This window comes from Dromaius novaehollandiae, chromosome 20 (genome assembly GCF_036370855.1).
Source record: "Dromaius novaehollandiae isolate bDroNov1 chromosome 20, bDroNov1.hap1, whole genome shotgun sequence".
In the NCBI taxonomy this organism is placed as follows: Eukaryota; Metazoa; Chordata; class Aves; order Casuariiformes; family Dromaiidae; genus Dromaius; species Dromaius novaehollandiae.
In genome coordinates, this window is record NC_088117.1 from 3319923 (window position 1) to 3335360 (window position 15438).

At 47.9% G+C, this 15438-nt stretch overlaps 1 protein-coding gene across 2 annotated transcripts in view; it reads left to right on the forward strand.

The window, feature by feature from the left end:
- The window catches only part of NSMF (NMDA receptor synaptonuclear signaling and neuronal migration factor), a 52609-nt gene that overhangs the window by 11892 nt on the left and 25279 nt on the right, over nt 1-15438 (forward strand). For both annotated transcript variants that reach the window (XM_064523615.1, XM_064523616.1), the window contains 2 exons: nt 9049-9528; nt 13815-13890. In XM_064523615.1, coding sequence (XP_064379685.1) covers nt 9049-9528; nt 13815-13890 — 556 coding nt within the window. The remainder of the gene's footprint in view (nt 1-9048; nt 9529-13814; nt 13891-15438) is intronic.

The window sequence follows — 15438 nt, forward strand, 5'->3', positions numbered from 1 at the left end:
CTGCCTGTATCCAGGTTTGTGATGTCTGAGTGGAATAAATGATAGTAATGTACAGGTGCACTTTCGGTACAGTCCCTGCAGGTGAAGAGCCAGTGGTATGTGTCTTTCAGTGTAATATTCCGGAGCTAGACTTTCTCTGTAGTTCCAGTTTTCCCTTGCTTTTTCCCTCCTCTGCCTTGCTCCATGTCTGTTGCTCAGCCCTATGATTGCGTTTTGGTTGGGTTTGGCCCTCTCCCTAATCTACCCTACTCTTGTTATTGCCCTGATGCCCTCTCCTCCCAGTCTCTTGATTGTCCTGTTCTTGCCTCCTGGCTTTACTGTTATCATCTCTTTCCCTTTTTGAGGGAGCCCAAGGCACTCATGTTGTGTCATGATGGAGGCCTAAATGGAGGAGGGAAGGGCAGGATCCTCTTCTTCTGCTAAGCTGTTAGGTGGAACCCTTCTCTCTCCTTGCAGAGGAGCTGGCAAAGGGACAAATCTTAATTCATAAAATAAGATGGGTATGAATCTTTGGTTGGGATGCCTCTTCTTTTGCTGCTTTACCTGCTAATTCATCTCCTAGGCAGAAGAGTGGAGCTCTGTAACTCCCCAGGAAGACACAGGAGACCCACCATCTGCATGGAGATGCTGAGTGTGCAGAGGCTGCTTCAACTTGCTCAATTTCTGCTGCATTTTATTCTCTGAGGATATCTATTCTGGTTTGACTTTTTTGTATTTAGAGTCCCTTGAGGGAGAGGGGATGATATAACGGCTTTTGCAGTCCCACCTCTTGTTTCACAGTGCACTACTGATGTGAGACCTTGTGGTAAGCTTTACACCCGAGAGTCTAATTCTTTGGGCCACTCTGGAGATTGCATGTGTGTGAGTAGGGATTGACTCTGAGAAATTGGGGAGAGGTGATAAAGAACTACAGAAGGATTGTATATAAACAGGATGGGCCAGCTACCATGTCCAAGACTTTTGATGAGAGGTGATTTATTTGCAAGGCTTTGTTTACCTACTGTTTTCAGCACAACTGCAGTCTGTGCATGCTCTGCTTCCTTTGCTAGAGTAATGAGTAAGGAATTGAACATAATCACAAGGTAAACGGGACTGCAGGGTACTACAGGGCGTACATGCAGGAGGAAGCAGGTGAAGGACAGTGTGTGCTGTTGGTTCCAACTTCTGTAGTTTTGATTCTTCCTGATGTGAAGTCTGAGGACTTCATGGGTCAGAAGTACTCTGCGACTAGCCTGTGCAACTCTCTGATGTCTTATTCTGGAGGAGGTTTTTCTGGGTGACCAGGGAGGTACATTCACCTCTTTTGTCACTTTGCTCAGAGTGCTCTGGTCATGTTCTGTTAGGATACAGCAGGGAGTGGTAGGAGAGTTTTCTTCTCTTTGATTCCCTTTTGGAACCAGCCAGCTGCCTGGTGACAGGGTATGTATTGTTGACAGAGAATTGTCCCTTTGGGACACTCATTTTGTTGTTGTTGTTGTTGTTTTTTCTTTTTCTCCTGATCCTTAAGATACCCTGAGGGTTTAGAAAAAAAGGAGGGCTGGACTCTGCAGCTGACACAGGCCACTGATCTGTCAAGGGGGCTGGAGCCAAGGTGGTAATGCATCTCCTGCTGTCTTCCTGCCTCTGTTCACTGCAGGTTATTCATGCAGACAGAAGGTCTGGGAAGGTTCCCAAGAAGAGCACGCTTCCACATTGAGCATTAATTCTGACTACAAGGTTGTTGTCAGGATCCTTGCTGACTCTCACAGCTTTCTGGTACCTTCCAAAGACTTTCCATCTGTGTCCATGGAATGGGGTTAATGTAGGAGTGGGTGTCCCTCAGGACAGATCTAGAGGGAAGATAGGGAAAAGGACTGAAGTGCTGTAAAAGGTGAATGCAACAAGGCTGCAGAGACCAAAATGAAAAAGAAATGATCACTCCAAGTCTCACTAGTGCTCAAGGGATAAGGAGCTCGGGACCTCCACAGGATCCCCTCTCCAGGTGAGGTGTCAGAGGTCCCACACTGAGACACTGGCTTTGGTTTCTTTATATTCGTATACTGGAAGACTAAGAGATAAAGACGCCCAGGGCATGAGGCAGCAAAATTAAAAATAAGGGCAAGTAAAGCAGTTCAGAAATGTCTTCTTATTTGGGGGGCAACAGTGGTGCAGTGGGTAGGTCCAGACGCAGGGTTCCTTTGCTGAGGAAAAGAAGGGAGCTGTGCAGGCTTTGCTTCCTTGTTCTTCTTTTTCAGGCAGTTTCTATTTTGCCCGCTTGGGTTATTTGGAGGGTAGCTACTGCTGCTGGGACGCCGGGGCTTTCTCTGTAGGATCCAGCTCTGGCCTGCCCAGAGATGATGGAACTTGGACCAGAGTTCCCTAGCAGATCTTGACTCAAATTTGCTGCAATTATTAATAAAAATAGCATAGCTACTTTGACTGGTTTGCATTGGTACAAACCAAACTGGATGGTTACCCAAAACTGTAACCAACTTTTTTCAAGCTCAGAAAAGTCATCTTTACTTCTCCTCATCTTTGCAGAAAGTTTCAGCCATCAGTGAAAACACTGAATGTGTAAGGAGAAGGAGGCTGCTTGCGACCTTCCCCAGGCTAGATAGCAATGGGGAGTACTGGCAGGAGAAAAACCTGTTTGCTGAGGCTACTGTGCCACATGCAGATGCTTTAATGAAGCAACCACTTGTGTTTGCATCCTGGATGTTTGCCGCCCCAGAAGAATGGGTGCGAGTGTGTGTGGAAGGCAGCGGCTGTGCAACAGAGGAGGTTTATCATGCTGCCAGAGACTTATGCTGGGCTTGAAAAACTCCAGTGTGAGGCTTTGCAGGTGCTTCAGGTCGAGTAGGTGACTTGCGAGCTGTGCTTTTTCCTGAAGCTGTGGCTGTGAGGCTGCATCTATGCTGTACTCCAAGAGGGATCTTTAATGTGCCAATGTTCAGGCGGTGGAGCTGCCAGCCCTCTTCTGGTGCCTGATTTGGGGTAAGCGATGTAGATGGCTGAGGGACTGAGTCTGCCTTGTCCTCTCTAGTGAGTGTGTCGCACTGTCCCTGGGATGGACTCCAGCAGTGTGTCCAGCCCAGCCACCTTGGTGTATCCCTGTGCCCTCGTGCTGGCATCGCGGCTGGTGCTGCGCAACTGAGGTGGCCCTTCTAGAAGAGCACTTAGGTCACTTGCTGCAGAGGAGGTTGCAGGCGGCCTGAGTTCAGGGTGCAATAGGGATGTGAAATCCCATCCCCGAGGGTTTGGAGCTGCTTCCAGGTTTAGCCAGCACAGGTATGGTGTGGATATATCATAAGACTTGCCGTAAAACACCTTGACTGCTTATAATGTGAAGAGAAACGTAGGTCGCAGTGTTACCATGGAAATGCTAAGGCAGGTAGTAGTCACTGCCTGTTGCTCCTTTGGGTCTTTTCTCACAGTAACAAGTTCATCTATTCACATTAAAGTTATGAGCCAGACTAAAAGGTTACGGATCCGTGAGACACAGTATCAACATCATCTTCAGTTTGTTGGTTTTCTACTCCCATTTTTAGCTCACAAGAGCAGTTGGAACCATTTTGCCATATTTAAGTGACCTTCAGCACGAGAGCAGCTCCGAGAAACCAGAAGTCACCTTACCTTTTGTCATTTCTGCAGAGCACTGTGTGAACTTCCTTCCTTGGAAGTGGCAGGGTTAGAGCACCGGAGAAGGTCACGGCAGAGCTGGCTTTGTCACGCTTTGGAGAATCCCGCCGTGAACGCTGTGCTTGTCACAGAAACGCTGCTCTTGTCACCTCTGACCAGCTTGTCACAGAGCCTCCACTCACTTGACTCTGAAGCTAATGAATGGCTAAAATGACGCTGACTTTTAAAAATGTTTATATCTCCGTTTTTATCTCCCTGCCTCATGCTTCAATGTTTTGAATAGGTTTCCTATTTTCTTACCATGCCTGTTTCCTGACTGCAGTTCAACCCCGCAGCCCAGCGAGGTCAGCTGTCAGCCTGTCCCTGGGAACAGGCTCGGCATGCTGTCTGGGAAAGGTTGCGTTGTGTTAGCGTTTTTGGGAAGGGCAGAGCTGATGCGGCGGGGAGCTTTGCGTTGTAGCTAAGGTGCCATGTCTGGGTCCTGCGGGAGCAGAGGAGAACGGGAGCCGGCAGCATCCTGGCACACCTGAGGGGCACTGCCAGAAGTATGTGATGTCTCAGGACTGAAACTGCAGGAGAAGCTGCCCAGGCTCTATTGGAAACCTCCTACTTTTTAGCAATGTGCTGAGCTCTAGCCAGTGCAGCCCTCAACCCTCCTCTTTGAAGGCATCACCTGGCCTTCTAATGGTGTAAAAAAAAAAAAAAAAAAAAAGATATATATATATATATAAAAATTTCATTCCTCCTCCTACAAACAATATTGCAAGTCCATGTCCTAAAACCTAGCATCTTTCAATTAATCTTCACTGGTCAGGACCAGTTCTTTATTTGATGTTGGTACCATAAACTGAAGAAGCATCTGGTCCAGAGAGGTCCGGTTGAGGAGGAGCAGAGAAAAGAAAACAGTTCTAAGTTCTACTTTTCTGAAATGACAGATTTTGTTTTTAATAGGATTTATCCAGATTCCCGTTTGCCACTTTGCTTCTAATGGTGGAGCTGAGGCTTTAGATCTAGTGTGCTTTTATCATCAGTTTGGCTGCTAAATACAGTCATATACATACATATATATTTTTAAGCTTCTATCTGTGCCTACTGGCTATATTCTGCCATGATTTATAATCTTATCTCATGGGATTGCAGATAATCTGCATCAAATATGAGTTTGGCTGGATGAGTCTCTCCACTGATGTGGATGGGCATCAGTCAGCTGAGACTTATCCCAGCACGTTTCCTCTTCTAGAAATGTTGCCATGGGGAAAGAAATTGAGAAAGCCCTTTGAAGGTTAGTTGCCTAGGTCAGACTGTGTGCTCAAGTTATTTAGGGTTACTGCATGCCAAGGAATAGGTTTTAGGTATCTGATAGTAATAAGTGCATAATAATCAGAATACATGTACTGAGAACATAGATCTTTCTTTTGGTTCTGTATCTGTCCACCCAAAGGATCACAAATTGACCAGTACAGATTATCACTGCTGTCAGTGGTCCTGTCTTTGGTGGTACTTATGCCCTCATGACTGTTTTGGACAGAGATATCATAGAGGAGCAAGTAAAGCTGGTAAGAAGAGAAATGCATTCAAGTAAATAGCAAAAGGAGTGGGAAGCTGAGCAGCTCTCAGGACTGGACTGTTAAGCTCTTAGACTCTGGACAGGCTGTTAGACTCAGCCCAAGTAGACAAGGAAGTAATGAAAATACGTGGTCTGGATGGTGCTGTTACTGGTAGGCCTATGATCAACAGGCCAAACATGTTGGTCTCCTTACTGCTCTGTATCCCGCCATTCGACGTCTCAGCCGCGAGACAACATATCCATGTAGAGCACAAATCTGGATGAAAAATCCTTTTGAGGAACCTGATTTGTCTCCTCCAAGCTAACGCTGCAGTTGGGTAGGACAAGCGTGGTGTTGATGACAGCGAACGGGAGAAGAGAGCTGCTCCCGGGTCAGCTTCCTCCGAGCGCCTGGAGGGAGGAGGGCACCGAGCCGGGTTGCCTGAGTCCCCCTGCCCTGGGCTGGCGGGCGGTTTGGCGGAGCAGCTGGTGGTGGGAGAGGCGGCAAGAGCAACGTGAAAATGGAATGAAACAGCAGCAGTAACCAGGCAGAGGGTGTTAGCAGCAGGCTGTTTCAGATGACTCTTTGAAGGCAATTTCAATTATTGCTAAAGTCCCCAGGTGCTGTTTCTCGTCACTAAACATCCCTGTGGCTCAGATTTAATTCAGTTGATTTCTGGACCAGCTTGACTTCTTTCCTAGCAGAAGCAAACTGTTAGCCTAAAACGCCATAGTGGAAGCAGTTACAGTGTTTTGGCACCTGAATTCAGTTCAGTGCAACACAGAAGATAGAATCGATCATTTTTAAGCACATTAACATCTTGGGGCTGCTGGTGTACATGAATAAACATGTACATGCATGTGTGCACCCACCTGTGTGTGGACATTAGCACAGACTCACTGCCTGAAATGAGTGTGGGTTCATTTTCAGAGTCCAGAAATATGTTATGATGGATTTTTTTTCCTTTCGTACTAATTTCTTTCTGTAGATAAATTCTTTATTAACTAGCGATCTTGAGCAAAGCTTCCTATTCCCTTTGCACATGAAGTTGCTTCTTCAGTTTATAGTTACTGAAGGTGCTAAGTAATTGGATAAAAAGAAATAATTAGCCAGTTGTTTGACAAAGAGAAAGCATATTGGTGTGTTGGTAGTCCTTTACAGTATTTCATCATGAAAACTCCTCGCTAAGTACAAGTCAAAACAGCTTGAGTATGGGAAAAGTAAGGTGAGAAGGAAGGATTATCTGCACATTCTGCACAATAGCATGCTCTCATCAGATAGGTAGTTATATATCAAATATATTCACCCAAGAACTGTAACGCTGTAACTGTAAGATCGACTCTTACTTGAAATCAGTCATCTCCCATTTACATGTCTGTAAATCTTGAGGGAGCCAACAGAACTCTGTGTTTATGAATCTGGGACTGGAATTTGCCTCTCTGCACTTGTAATCCTCAACATCTTCAGACATATTACATTTTGGGCACTTCTATTTCCCAGTGGTGACCGAGGTGTTAGAACCTGAATAAAAGGTTCAGACTTCAAACTTTGTTCAGTACCATTTGCCTTCAGATACCGGAGTTCAGAAATTCTCAGTTCTCTTATCAATGGTTGACTTGTTTGAAGCACAGAAGCTGCAGCACCATCAGTACATGGGAAAAGGCGCATAATCCAGTCTGTTTGCTCTAATGATGCTGTCTCTACTCCATAGAAGTAAACCTTTTAGGAGGAACAGGAGCAGCTGTCAGCTACTATATTGTGGTGTCTCAAGGAATATCTGGTGCCCACACAGATTAGTAAATTTGACAAGTTGAAATAAGTGCCTAGAGCTGGTCTTTGTTTTTAATTTAAAAAATAGTGTGCTTGGGATTGTTAGAGTAGCAAATTTTGCAGAGTTGTGAGTAGAGGGGAAAAAAGCTGGCACAGGTTTGCACAATGATGGTGTTTTCCCAAGACGTGCATATTCTAAAGCACGGTTAGACCTGGCACTGGAGGGGGATTGAATGAACAAATACCATGTCCTGCTGCCTCTTGAGGGGTGAAAAGTGGCTGGAGAGGCTTTGAAGCCTGTGAACCCTTACTGTACTGGTTGGTGCATGATATCCTACCCTGTAACTGGTAGGACTCAGTGGATGAGCTGTTGAATGACAGCTGATGGAGCAGCTTCTTCTGCTTGAATGGTAAGGGATGAACCTGTCCTGGTGAAGGCCCTTCTAGTCCATCAGGCCTTCCTGCTGGAGGAGATGCAGATGTCCATGCCGTCTCTCTGCGCAGGGCCGTGGGTTACGTAGACCACTGCCTGCCTTTCAGACTTTACCTGTACAGTACTGGTGAGGTGCCGACCCCTCACTATGCGTAGTCATGCGTTTTGGACTGGGGCATATCTGTGAGTCGTGCTGGAAAGACAGCACCAGCTATTGATTCAGAAGACAGCTCTGTTCTCCTGACAGCCCCTTCCACTGGTCGGCTCAAGAAGAGGACTGCAGTGTGGGGAGAGCTGTCCCAGCGAGGTCTCGCTAGGAGACACCTGGAACAAACCTCTGTTGTGTCAGCCTCACCTGTCCCGACAATCTCTTCTCCCTGTCTCCTGAGCAGAGTGCCTAGGGACGCATTTATCTCCTAGCAGTGCTGGAGGAAGTTGTATCTCAAGCAGAAAAATGAGATAAGGGTGACATGCTGTGCCACCACAGGGAAAATTCAGTTCAGTCCTGGCTGCAAGCAGAGCAGGAGGAGAGGCCCTTAGCCATGTGAGCATAATTCAGGATGGACTTCAGATTCAAAACCTGATAGCGTAGGTCCTGGGGCCAGCTGCCGAGGGCTCAGCGTGGGAGGACTCTCTTCCAATGGGGCCCGAGAGCACTTCATACGATGCAGGATGTGGCGGCAGTGAAAGGTCCAGGTTGCACGCACACATACTACAGTGGACTTGTCATGAGACGGCTCTCTTCATCTCTCGTGGTTAATTTGAGGATAGCCAAGTTGTTGTTCAGTTCTTCCAGAACACGGCTCAGCAGCTGAAGGAAAAACATTCATTAAGTATATGGTGAGGTAAAGGAATGGGTTTGCCTGCTGCTTCTGTGTATAATGCTGCTGTCTGTGCTGGACGCCAAGGATTTTATCTTTTCTGGGGTAGTAGTCACATGGCTAATGCGTTCCCTGCTGAGCCTTTTTAACAGTCCCTTAGCTGCTTCCCCTCTGATGGGAGGTGTAAGAGGTAATTAACAGCCACTTGAAAAAGGGATTAGCAGGTGGGTGGCAGCTACTGTTAGGTTCATGCATGGAATTGCCATGGAAATGCTGAAATTTCCTGGCACTTCATCCGCTGTGTGGGCTCCAAAGACAGTTGCACTCATGGGTCTCTCTCCTGCCGATCCTGCTGCCCTACAAAGGGAGATGGCACATCTTTCTCCAGGACAGCTTCTGCAGGCGCTGCCGTCGCCCTCTGCACGCACGGGGCTAGCCAGGGGTGCCGCAGAGAGCGGGGCCACTGTGTCACAGCTGCCGGCTGAAGTCTTCTGGCATCTCTTTCACGTCAAACCAATTGGCAGAAAATTAGCAAGAAACTCCCGATGGTTTGCCTCTTTCCTTTAGTTTAGACAGTAATAGCTTGGTGCACGAGGAACGTTTGGAGTTTGTGCCTTCTTATCAGGATCCAAGGGGATACTCCTGTTGGGCCTATCTGTGAGAAACGTCTCTCATTTCAGTACCAGTTCTGGAGGTTGACAAGGCTGTGTGGAAACGTTCATCCAGAAAGGTTCTTGGGGTCCCTGCCATATCTCCCTTTCTCCCTTCCCCTTTCTGCAGCGGTAGCAAACAGTCTCCTGAATCTGTCCGTGCCTGGGGTGCCTCGGGTTTAAGCAGTAAAGTGTGCCATCTGTTTCAGATCACCTCTTAGCAGACTCCTATATCGGACAGGAGGACTCTCCTGAGATGCAGCAGGCGGCACAGAACAAGCGCCGGCTCTCCGTCATCTCGGACGGCAAGTTTGAGAGGAGCTTCTCCGAGGAGCAGGCGGAGAAGATGCCAAGCGAGGGACCGAAGCCACGAGTCTACACGATCTCCGGCGAGCGGCCGATGCTGTCGGACCACGAGAACGAAAGCGTGGAACTGGTGGTGATGAAGGGGGCCGCCCAAGAGGAGTGCCACCACGGCCACCCTATGCACGGTGCCGGCGGCTCTCACGGCGTGAGCAGGCACTGCAAGGGCTGGCCGGGCAGCCGGCAGGGCTCCAAGGAGTGCCCAAACTGCACCCGGCTGGCTGTCCCTTCCCAGCATTCCTTTGACCTGGAGCAGCATCAGTCCAGCGAGACAGGGTGGCACAGGAAAAGGCTGGAGAGGATGTACAGTGTCGATCGAGTGTCTGGTAAGTAAGGGTGGGTGCTGGGTGCTGAAAGGGCACAGAAGGTCTCGGTGACACATGGGTGAAGGGTGATGCACATCTCTTCCCAGCACAAGGGTGTCATTGCTGGGTGGCTTGAATTGAGCCCTGCAGTGTTTCCCCTTCAGCGCTTTGCTGGTACCTTGCACCAGTGTCTGCAGAAAGGGATTGACAAAGGGGGAGCTTAAAATAAGCTGAGCTTAGTTTGAGGGCAGCTCCTCCAAGTGGGCAACTGGACCCAACAAGAGCCCTGTCGTCTCTGCTTCCAGCTTGTCCGCAGCAGACAAGCTGGGGTGGTTTTCATGCTGGCTTAACGTAGCTTAGCGAGGGAGACTTTGGTGCGTCCCCGAAACACCGGTGTGCGTGGCAGGAGTTGGTTTGGCAGGGTCCCTCATATAGTGCCCCCTCGTAGTCTTTCCATAAATACTACCAAACAACATGATATTGGACTTCCTCCTCCGTTCACTTGCTGAAAGTTTTCAGGGAATATGCCTTGTAATAACTCAATTGCATTAAATAACTCCTGAGTATTTTAAAAAGCTTAACCATTAATCAAATACATGTCTCAATCTGTGTGCTTTGAATTATAAGCCAGGACGCAGCCCATCTCTTTGTCCGTCGGCTCTGTACATGGCCAGCAATGCGTCTGATCTAATTTCCCTGACCTTTTTGTAATTGCACATTGAGGCTTTTAGAGCTGAGCGTCCAGTGAGGCAGCTCAAGGTTTTCCCCTTGAAAAGGAACCAAGCAGCATATAAGGATTGTGCGGATCAAGCTGTACATCTTTCCTGGGTTCGTAGTGATAATTACATGCAGGAAAAATGGCAGAAAGTTTGGGTTAGGGACCGTATTTTCATACTTAGATGCCTGAAATTACATGTCTAAATTCATTCATGGGCTAATATTAAAGGGGAAAAAGAGGAGGGGAGGCAGGGGCTGTGCATAATTTCCAAGTGTTATTTCTCTGTTTGTTCCCTGTGGATTTTTGGGCTTCACCTGAGACATTACATGTACAGGTTTAGACTTTATTTCTTCAGTACAAGAAAAGGAGTGAGAAGTGTTTTCCTGTATTTATGGTTTTCTGATCATATGTGTTTTACCTGTTAAAGGGTGGCTTTGGTTATGATGGCACAGCAGGAACACTTATGTGAAAATAGAACAAGAAAGTATTTCAGTGCCTGGACTTTCAGGAAGAGAGACGCACAACCTGGAGGGGCTTGGTCGTATGGAGATCAGAGTGCTAATTTGAATCGGTTCCAGCTGTAAGACCTGTTTTGAATTGAGAAAGTGTAGATTTCCTGTTCTAACGTTGCTATATTTATGTTGAAAGCTTTCTTGCATAAATCAAAACTGTACTCTGTGCTGTGGGACCTGTGAAGCAGGTTACATGATACAGAACGGGCTTTATAATATGTTTTTTTTTTTCACCCGGGCAGCAATTTTCATTAGGGCCAGTTATCAGTGTGAAATGGAGATTGTCCTTCTGCAAGTGTATCAGAGCAGTTAAGTAAATGGGAGCACACCGGATAGCATCAGACCTGCAGATGCTTCCATGAATATTTCACGTCTTGTACAACCAGGCAGCGGATGCCCTCTGTGCTTGTCTCCAGCTCGGAGTGCTCGCACGTGTGGCAGCACAGACAGCACTGTGCCTCGGAGACCAAATCCCATCATGTGCCCTGGCACCACGTACTGAAAGTTTTCTCAGCTTGGCCTAATTTGTGCTCTCTATCCAAGCATTGTTACTCAGAGAAAAACCAATAACTGGATGGCAGGTTGCAAGAAGTGTTTCCTGGAATGTCCTTCACGCATGGCTAGGGGAGAAAACAGAACAAAGATTAATGGAGACAGGGGAAAGACTAATTTCCCCAGAAATTCATTTCACGGTGCTGTTTTTTCTGTTTGGATTTGCATGACGAGTTATTGCTGCAAACGAATCCTCACGGCAGTTAGGCCAGATTGGCATAATTTAATATGGATTTTTATGCTGAGTTTATGATAGCTAGTACCATTCCAGAGAAGCACAAGCTGTTGTCTCCTGTGTTGCTCCCAGCTTCTGATACAAACGCATCCATTAGCGGACTGAGGTGCTGAGATGTTTCATGCTGCCTGGCAGGTGCTGGAAAGGCTGAGCGTGGTGTCTCTGTTTCTCCAGTCTTTCCTAGGCTTGTGGTTCCTTGGCTTCTTCATCACAGTAGATGATTAAAAAAAGGGAAAACAAGATGCTCTGCCTGGCAGAAATGGAGGAGCTTGCTACCTGCTCCTGGAAGCAAAATAGGTATATTCAAATGCAGTTTCAATCTGCCAGATAAGCTCTGGAGCTGGACTGTGCTCCCTAGCCCCAGCTGGGGCTTCTCTGCTGCTGTTCCACCTCTGGCAGATAAAGAGGCACCTTTGAAGGGTTGCAGATTCCTTTATTGTCCATTGACTGTTATGGATGGGGGAGTGACAGCTCTCCTATACCCACTCCTGTCTGTCAGATGTAGAGGGGAGGCTTCAAGACGTTGTTCAGACAGCACCCCGTGAGGATATTAGCTATTGCTCATAAGCTCTGTTTTGAATCAAAACTAGTGACTTAAAACTGGAAAATATGTTAAGACATTGTCAGTCCTTTGAGATGTGTAGTCCCTGAAACATCTGCACAGAAGCGTTGGCTAAGCCAGAATTCGCACAACTTCTCCTCCTTCCGCACTTCCATGGGATCAGGACTTCAAACAAATAATCCATATATTCTGAGCTATTTTGCATTTATTCTCTATGTGGTTTTTGGAGGAAGGCAGACATATGAACTTCATAATAAGGATTTGGAATACTAGAATGCAGTTTTCATTTAAAATATGTATTTCTTTAGGGTGCCTTTATATAAAGCTCGACATAAACTGTCAGCTGAGAAGGAGTGTCTGTTACAGCTTTCTGCATGATTTCTTAGGGGCTACTTCTGTGCATGGGTTTATGCAAGCTCCACTTCAAAGGAAGCCTCCCCACTTGCATTTAGCATTTTTGCATCTGTAATTGCATCCACGTTTCTGTGCTTTCAGGGAACTGCAGGATCAGTTTCTAGGTAGATGGTGACCTGTATGAAACATCTGGTAAGATATCTGATTTGTAGTAATTAGATCTGCAGTAGGCATATAGAGTTGTGTTGGGCTTTGGCCAGGAAAAGTGAGTAAAAAATACTCTTGACAATGCCAGAATATTAATGACTAAGGTATTGTAGTTGCTAATGATCTTAAAACTCCAGTGAGTGGAACAAGATGCATGATCAGCAATGCATGGCAAGGTGTTAACCAAGGGAGCTATGAAGTTGGGAGCGAAACAAGCTGCAAATCAGCCTCAAATCCTGGGAATCCAGTCCAGTGAGATCTCACACATACCTTGCCTGTGGGTGTTAATATGCCTCTGATTCCCTGGCTGATGGACTTTAACTGGAGAGCTCTCGGCAGGAACTGCTTTTTGGTCAAATTCCTCCTTTTGTGACAGCAACATTCCGCAAACATGATTAGTAACTTATTTTGCTGCCTGTTTTCTTATCACTTAGTGGCCATTATGTGGACATGATGCAGTGTCCTAATGCAACAAAATTGGGAAGTAACCCACAGCTGGTTCAGGCAGGGCAGTTTACAAACATAAGGGAGCAAATAAGCACAGAGGGATTTCCAGACTGCACAGCTGGTGTGCTCTTTGACTGCTAAAAACAGAGGAAAAAAAAAAAACCCCAAAACATGAAGGCCACATTATCATGGACAGGTGTGTAAGGGGTATACTGGAAAACTTGAATGGAGGAGAAAGAAAGTATATCTCAGGCTTGTAATTCTGCTTAGAGGAAGGGAATGCTTTTCAGCTGCAACAAGGGGTTTGTATTAGAAAGAAACATTTGAATGAGACATTCCAGACTAACAGCACTAAGAAAAAGGCAGAGGCTGGAAAATGCTTTTAATGAGAAATGTTTCTTCCTTTTTCTTTTTTTCTTTTTCCTTCTCCAGATGTCTCTTCTTTATGTAATTCCTGGATTATTCTAATCTCCTGTGCTTTGGAGAGAGCTTTCCTCCTTCATTTAATAGCCTGACAGACAGGTGCAGCTCAGAAGGCTTAGCACAAATTTTTAAAACACTTGGTGGTAGCATACGTATATATGAGGAGGATGAGCCTCTCCTGTTTGGTGCAGGGCAGGCCGCTGAAGAAGAGCGTCAAGAGCCATAGCTTGGAGAGTCTTGCTGTGTGAATCCTGTCTCTGCCTGCTGGGTTTTCAGGTGTCGCTCTCTCTCTTCCAGATGACGTCCCTATACGGACCTGGTTCCCAAAAGAGAACCTCTTCAGTTTTCAAACTGCTACTACAACTATGCAAGCGTAAGTGAAACGACTGCTGTAGCTTTGGTCACGTACCTCGGAGCGTGTGGTCCACCCAGAGCCGTATCTCAGAGCCTGGAGCAGTTGAGTCGTGCGTTTGGCACCGCAGAATGGGAGCGAGAGAGAGAACCTTGTCTCTCTTTCCTGCACTCGTTATTCCTCTTTCCTGCCACTCCCACTTGTTTGTTTTCCCCTTCTTTTACTCCTTTGTTGGCTGCCCAGCTCTTCCCCGGGTCCCTTGTTTGCTCTGACGCTGTGCCCTGCCCTGGCTGCCTGTGCGGAGCGAGGGGCCTGCGGGAACTGAGGCCCTCCGCTATGTGCTACTGCTGCAGCCGCTGCCTTGAGGAGTCGCGAACCCGGGCCTGCCCCGCATCCGCCCCTCCGGAGGACGTACGTCTGTGTAGGGCGAGGTGTAGACCTACGGCCTCTGTGCTGGCCTGGTCGTCTGAAGGTGTCAGTGAAACCTCCGTGGGGTGTGAGCAAACCTGAGTTCGCCGTAGCCTCTGCCTTCACGCTCTGCTCAGGATTTGGTGCCCCTAGGTCGCTGTTGTGGTGGAGGAAGCAGTTCCCAAGGGACTGAAGAGAGTGGGCAAAGCCTCGCTTGAAGGTTGTGCTCAGCTTGTCCGGTAACAGACGTCTTCCTGGTTTCAAGTATTTCCCACCTGGCTGAAAAGCTGAGGCAGGTCATGAGGAAAGTGAGAAGCTGTTGGGCCTTGTAATGCCTTTTCCAGCCTCGTAACCTCCTTCCTGTCTATGTCTGTGTCACCCTCTGCTCCGCTGCTCTCCGTTTCTCCTCGTCTCACCTGGTCTCCCTTTCACAGTTAACTTCTCTGCTGTTGCCTCTTTCCCACGTGCTTTGCCCTCCCCAAACTCCAAACAAGCTGCTTGCTGATGTTGGGATAGCCCAGACTGAGTTGGACACGTAAGGGCTGAGGCAGAGAGGGCCGGATTCAGTGTGGGGGAAGCAGGTGGGTGGCTGCTGAGATGTGGAGGGACTCTGCATCCGCTGGTGAAAGCTGCGTGCCTCCGTGACCGCTGTCTCCTCAGCTCCCAGCTCCGCTGGAGGTGCGACCCACCCTCCCGGCGTGGGGAGCTGCTGGGGAGGCGTTTTCTGGTGCCGGTCAGTGGGTGCTGATGGCGCAGCCATGGCACGCTTATCCCACCACGTGCGGAGGAGCGAGGGGCCTCTGTGGGCTCCTGCCCTCTCCGTATGGCCCTCGTGCTAGTGCCTTCACCCACCGCCTCCTTTCCAAGGAGTGTCAGTTTGGCAGCACCCCCAGGCAGTCAGCGCTGCTTGGCACCAGACAGGCTGACAGGGCCCTTGGGCAGTCCAAGGGCAATTTGGTGCCTTCGTGCTTTTCCCTTTACAAATGTCGATTGGAAACAGGGAATTGTGTTTTACAGTCGGACCATGAGAACGAAAGCACGGAACTGGTCCTGATCTGACAAACAAAACCATCCACAAAGCCAGCCAGTTCCCTTTGCCTTTGGACACGTTCTTTGCTATCTGAAGCCACCTTTGCTGTGCAGGAGGTTTGCTGCAAGTCG